Genomic DNA, 5,857 nt, shown 5'->3' on the forward strand with positions numbered 1-5,857 from the left:
AGGTACTAGGTACAAGCAAAAAGTACACTGGAGCATGCTGAAAACTAGAGGATTACAGTAAAGAAACTGTCCCTCTTGTTTTCCAGATTAGGAGCTCCTGCTAAATCTAGCCTGTTTCAAGCAACATTGATCGACGAACATTCACTTCATCCGTGCATTATTAACTCGCATGTTACAAATATGTATTCAGTTGACATGTTTCGTCATTCCAGATTTCGAATGTACAATTGCTCACAACAGAAATAGTCGTCTTCAAGTCAGCCTTAACCTTTGACCCAGTAGCATATCAAGATATAAATACCACGAATTAACAGGACACCTACAATTAGCTTTGATTCTCAACGTGCATTACAATTAGCTGTTGTGCCTTAATAAGTTACATGGGGGCAGCAAGGCAGGCTACCATCTGACAACTGAAGAGTAACAGAAGCGGCGAGGAGCATCAGATTTTGTCAGAGAAACTTGCAATTTGAGAAACTGCACTCTCGAGGCGTGACAAGTGTGTCGCAAGCCTGTCCTTGAGCTCTGCTGAATCAGTTTCATCAAGAGCGCTTCGCATCACCTTGAGACCATTCTGTAGCAGCGCCATCCCTTCGCCGATTCCATCTGGCAACTTCCTCTTCTTTGTGTTGACATCCATTGAAATGGCAGCTTTTTCCTCGCGCTCTGGAGCTTGTGGAATTTCAGATGTTGTTTCAACCAGTTTCTTCAGCACTCTCCCCTCTGAAACTAGAAAGCAGACCTGCTCTTCAGACCATTTGTCAGCGCGTAAAGCAACCTCTTTCTGAAGAAAGGCTCTCAGTTCCAACATGAATCCGTTCTCGTCAATGTCCACCCCTGTATTTGTATTATATGAAAGGGCAGCATCTCCAGGAACGAATCTCCAGAGCTGCGTAAAAGATGTGCGGGCAGCAAAGTAGCCAAAGGAGCCCATTGCTAGGTGAACGAGTGCCCAGTGCCTTTCCCTCACCAAGAGATGGTATAAATCCGGCATTGCAGAACAAAGTGAATTAGAATCATCTTCGCTGGAGTTCAAGTGACCAAGAATTGCCATAAATGAAGCTAGTGATGGTTTGCACTGGGACAGCACTGCCTTTGAATTGTCAGAACTAGACATGAACAGGGTGTGCAACTCTAGAGTTAGTTTCTCCATCTGATAGAATGCACACAGATGCCTCATGTTTGAGATAATATCCAATACGGAACTAATGAGCTGGGCAAGGTGGCCCTTACTGCTGTCAGGTGCAGTTCTATACAGATTGATGAGGGAGATGCTGAACTTAAACATAGTGGTAATACTCTTCCCATCTATGAGGCTATAGTCCTTTATTTCGCTGCAAAAAGAAACAAGAGCATAAAATCAGCATCCATTCATCAGACTTGATAATACTACAAGAAGGGACTTACCATCGCTGCAATGCGGAGGCTAGAGCATGTACAGGAAGACCTATTACCCCGGAACTAGAAGTTGGCAAAACAATCGCACCATGATTCTTCAAGGAGCTCTGTAGATACCCGACAAAAGAAGTGAACAATTGGTTTACAGCATGCACCCTTATACCATCTGACAATGAATCAAAAGGAAATCCTTCCATCAACAACGCTAAGTGCAGGACTGATGACTTGGAAGAGTTATGATCATTCAGCACACAGGTATAAATTTGATCAACAGTTGCACATGATGCATAGCTCAAGATGATACAGAATGCACGTGCAACCTTCCGGAAAGCACTGAGAGGTGCAAGAACTTTCTCTGATGACGCTGCAGTCTTTAACAGAAGAAATAGTTGGTTGATTAAATAAGTTGAAGTTTCACTTTCAGCACAGCGCGTGAAGAAACACCATAGCTCTGTTAAAATTTCCAAGCAAAAGAAATGGGGATGAAAAAGGCTCTCAAGTAGGAAGGCTTCCACCTCATTCCAAGCAACACTTGAAGCAGCAGCAGCAGCAATCATATAAGTCTTCAGGGCTTGTATGAGAAAAGTATACACAGGTTGCCAGACAACTACAGGAGGATGGTCAGCACTATAAACTGTAGGAATATGGCAGCCAAGGACAAATGAGTAGACATCTTCCAATGTTAACACATTGAGAAGAGATTGTAGCTTTTTAGATAATTCAATGACCACCTCTTCGTCCAAGTTTGGGGAAATAGTGAGGAAGTGCAAAAACACAATAAGTTTAGCAGGTAAAAGAGCTCTGTTTCTGTTATCGACATCAGGATCCAGAGAGAAAATGCAGCTCAATGAAACCAAATTTATCTCTCTCTGATCATTCTGCCCCACTTGAGCTGGACCATTAGCTTCTTCATTTTCCAGAAAATACTGCACAAGCTGGCATTTCGACTCTAGTCTTACTTCTGATGACTTCATAAGTGTGTCTAGTAAATGAAAGGAATTAGACTCCAATAATTCAACAAGTGGCTCATAAGCTGCTTTCAACAGGGGATCTTTGCTGAATAAAATGCTTGAGGATGATATCACCAATACACACCTGATCATGTCCTTGTATATAGTCAGTGCTTCGGATGGGTATACAGAACAAATCCTTACAGCATTTATTAAGAAAAACTTGATTGGTAAGAATGCCCTTCTAGCTTCAGATACACCAAGGGCTTCTTGTAATGACGTACACCATGTATCCGCAGCAACCCTCAGAGATTCAATGACAAGGGAGATAAGAGTCGAAATGATATCACTGACACTAACTTTTACTTCTATCAGTCCTTTGCCAAGTTGCAGTAAGGAAACTACACCCTTCCATGACACATTCAATAAAGCCACCTGGCTTCCACCACTGGATGCTGCATATGTTCCTATTTTACACAAGGTCTGAATAGTGCATGCTGTAATCCTGACCACGTCGCTTGTAAGATCTGGTAATTGGAGTTTCACAGTTATCTCTTCTGTAGGCATGGAAATTCTGCCGATATCTGACTTTGCAGCCTCACAATATGCTCTGCACAGTTTGATGGTTTCATCCAGAAAAGCAGGTGCAGCCTTGGCAACATGTGCTGCAGTTCCATTAACTCTCTGTCAACAGATATTTATCAGAGAGCATATACCAGATGATGTCATTGCTGGAATATTAACATTTCAATATGGTATATGCCATTGCCACTGCTATGGAAATTTTTCCGTTTTAAGGATGCAATTCCAATATTTTTACAAAATAGCCCACTTGAAGTAGCTAAAAAACATGCAAGTAATTTTAAGCCTAGAAGTTCTTATGATGACATCATGTGAGAAGTAACATGTGTACTTTAACAAGCAGCACATTATAACCGTTTTCCATTTAGATATCATAGTTACATATGGCTTCCAGAAGCGAGGATAGCTAAGGAAGGTAAGATATAAAACTATCTTAGAGGACACAATCAAACGGGATGGTTATGGAGGGAAATAAAGTGATTTATGCCTCAGAAAAGTATAGCTTTCTCCCATGTAGATGCCTCCCATTGCCTGTGTAGTTAAACCAGTTGATGCAACAATTGCAGAAGATAAGGAGTATTACCTTGTCAACTATTGAGTTTTCCGTCAGTGTTAGCAATTCCGAAATAAAACCACCAATAGTATGCACGACATCAACAGTGATGCATTTTGCCGCCATTGGAAGGAGCTTGATAGAGATATTTAAGGTCAGTGAAATTATCTGCAGTCAAGAAGTTGAATCTTTATCAGAACCTCTACCTCATGATTAAACTGGACGTGATGGTACTACAGATGAAAAAACATTGGCCACAAAATTAAAGTGGACATACCAGTGAAGAAATGTGCCAGTTAATATTAATATACTGTATCTTTCCTGTAAATGAACATAAAGGTCTATCTTGAAAATACTCATATGCATTTTGCTTTGTATGATATCTAACTTCATGTCTTCATACAATGAGATGCTGCCCATGATTTATGTATATAAGAATACTATATATATAGGTCCCAGTGACAGCTATACAAAATATAGTGATATCACACAGAAGGCAGGATACATGGTTAGAACTTTGGGCATTTTAGGCTATAACATATCTGGAGGTCTGAGAAGCCTTAGCCATGCAGAAGATTTCTGTTAACACAGTTATCCATTTGTCACCAATGGAGCAAAAACAAGCTAATCAGAATTAAAGGTGTTGTTCCCACAACCTCTAGGCATAAACAGTTGTGCTCTTCCTCTTGAAGTGCTTCAGATTCATCAATAGATTCGGTGAACCATATGAGATGCTTCCCACACCATGAGCTGGCCTGGTACAGGATTCATTGATTCAGGAAGATATCAGATTTGCAGCTATATATTGGCAGATGAAGTGAAGCAGGACTGCATTTGAAAAAGGCAAAAAGTACCTTTGCACCCAGAGTAAGAAATTGCGGCAGACATGCGGCTGTATCTAACTCAGCGCATTTCAGAACAACCTGCAAAACTGACTTGTGTAGCAGGCAGTGTGATACACCTGAACATCTGGACTCATCCCAAGATGCCTAAAGTGCCATTAAGGGAACACACGCAACAACAGTAACAGCACTAAAGGGAAAGCTGAATCAGTGACTTCTTCCAATATAACACCGTCATGCATCAAAGGGAATCATACCGAAATGGAGAAAGGATACAGTGAGGGTTTCAAGTATTAGGCCCAGATCTTCTGCAGAGAACTGGGAGGAACCCTCGAGTTGGTTGATAAGGCAAGTTCTGCTCTCCAAAACCTATCAAAATCAGTAGAAAGTTAGCCCATACCATTCGATTCAGTGTCATACCCATCAAACTTTAGCCTCTAATTGCCGTGTTGAAAAATGAAATGGTTGGAATCGAATGGAAAATAAATTGCTGCCCAGAATCACACCAATCGAGCATGAGCCCCCCTCCCCCCTAATGCAACCAGGAAGCATCACGGGTACCAAATCCCACCCAAGAACGCCCGCTTCCGAGACTCCAATTAGCAATCCAGCCGAATCCGGTACCCGCTCGCACGCATACCAAATCTGAGCTCGGCCGCGGCACCTCGAACCAGAGTAAAACCCTAGAGGGGGCGTGGAAATGGACGGCGCGGCAACCGCGAGACGCGTTGGGCTGAGACAGAGGACGAACCTCGGAGGTTCGGATGCCTTCCAGGAGGTCCACCAGCTCCATTCGCCCCCTGTCCTCCGGTTCGCCGCCGCCGCCATCGCCGTCGATTTCCATGGCTCCCCCTCTCTCCCGCTCCCGGCTTTCAGTGGTGGCTTGCCTTTTCCCGCCTCCGCCTTTTTTTTCGAGGGAAGCCTCCGCCTTTGTTGGGCCGCTCTCTCTCCACTCTAACAGTCTTTCCCTGCTTAGTTGGGCCGCTCCCCCTCATCTAAAAGAACAGTTGGGCCGATCTACCATTGCGATATAAAAGTCAGGCTCGTTGGGCCCGTGTGGCCGTGTCTAGCTTCCTTTCGGGCCTTCAAACCCCAGCGAGCTAAAAAAAAAAAAAAACTCCAGCGAGCTCCGCCCAATACTAAAAAAACCGACGCAACAGCGAGGCCAGACTTACCTAAAAAAACAAAGCTACGCGTGTATTAGAAACATCGGCCGCATGGAGCACCGTTGGATGAGTATCCTGACAGCCGTCTGATTTAACCATCAAACGTGTGTGACCACCTCCATACTTTCTGCAACAGCCACTCAGTTTCAGAAACAGAATCCCCTCACCATCGTCCTGTCACACCTCTGCCCAAGGCAGTCGCCACCACCGCAAAATCGCTGCTGCCGACGCGCCGGGGAACTAGTCCTTGCCGTGCTCGCCGGAGTTGCTGCTCCTCCTCCGTCTCAGCCCCGTGAGCAGCTGCTAGCTCCAATCGAGCACGACGGCGGCGACCTCTCACGCCTGGCGCTTCTTCGACGTTTTCTG

General features: G+C 44.1%; 1 protein-coding gene across 1 annotated transcript; it reads right to left on the reverse strand.

Moving 5' to 3' along the window:
• Window positions 1–286: 286 nt before the first annotated feature.
• On the reverse strand, window positions 287–5,227 carry LOC125552878. Its single transcript, XM_048716585.1, has 7 exons — window positions 5,077–5,227; window positions 4,602–4,694; window positions 4,338–4,472; window positions 4,140–4,238; window positions 3,514–3,651; window positions 1,408–3,032; window positions 287–1,334 (listed from the first exon to the last, which is right to left on the reverse strand). Exons 1-7 carry the CDS (start codon window positions 5,167–5,169, stop codon window positions 443–445), a joined length of 3,075 nt encoding a protein of 1,024 aa, XP_048572542.1. The 5' UTR covers window positions 5,170–5,227; the 3' UTR covers window positions 287–442.
• Between the last annotated feature and the right edge of the window lie 630 nt (window positions 5,228–5,857).

This window comes from Triticum urartu, chromosome 4, assembly GCF_003073215.2.
Source record: "Triticum urartu cultivar G1812 chromosome 4, Tu2.1, whole genome shotgun sequence".
NCBI classification, from domain to species: Eukaryota; Viridiplantae; Streptophyta; class Magnoliopsida; order Poales; family Poaceae; genus Triticum; species Triticum urartu.

Bases quoted from the DNA above. Each gene is read 5' to 3' on its own strand.
- LOC125552878 (XM_048716585.1), bottom strand. From the start codon at position 5,169: ATGGAAATCGACGGCGATGGCGGCGGCGGCGAACCGGAGGACAGGGGG. The intron at 4,239-4,337 runs GTACTTTTTGCC...ATCCTGTACCAG, and splicing joins TTCTTACTCTGGGTGCAAAG to GCCAGCTCATGGTGTGGGAA. The intron at 3,652-4,139 runs GTTGTGGGAACA...TCTTGACTGCAG, and splicing joins ACAACTGTTTATGCCTAGAG to ATAATTTCACTGACCTTAAA.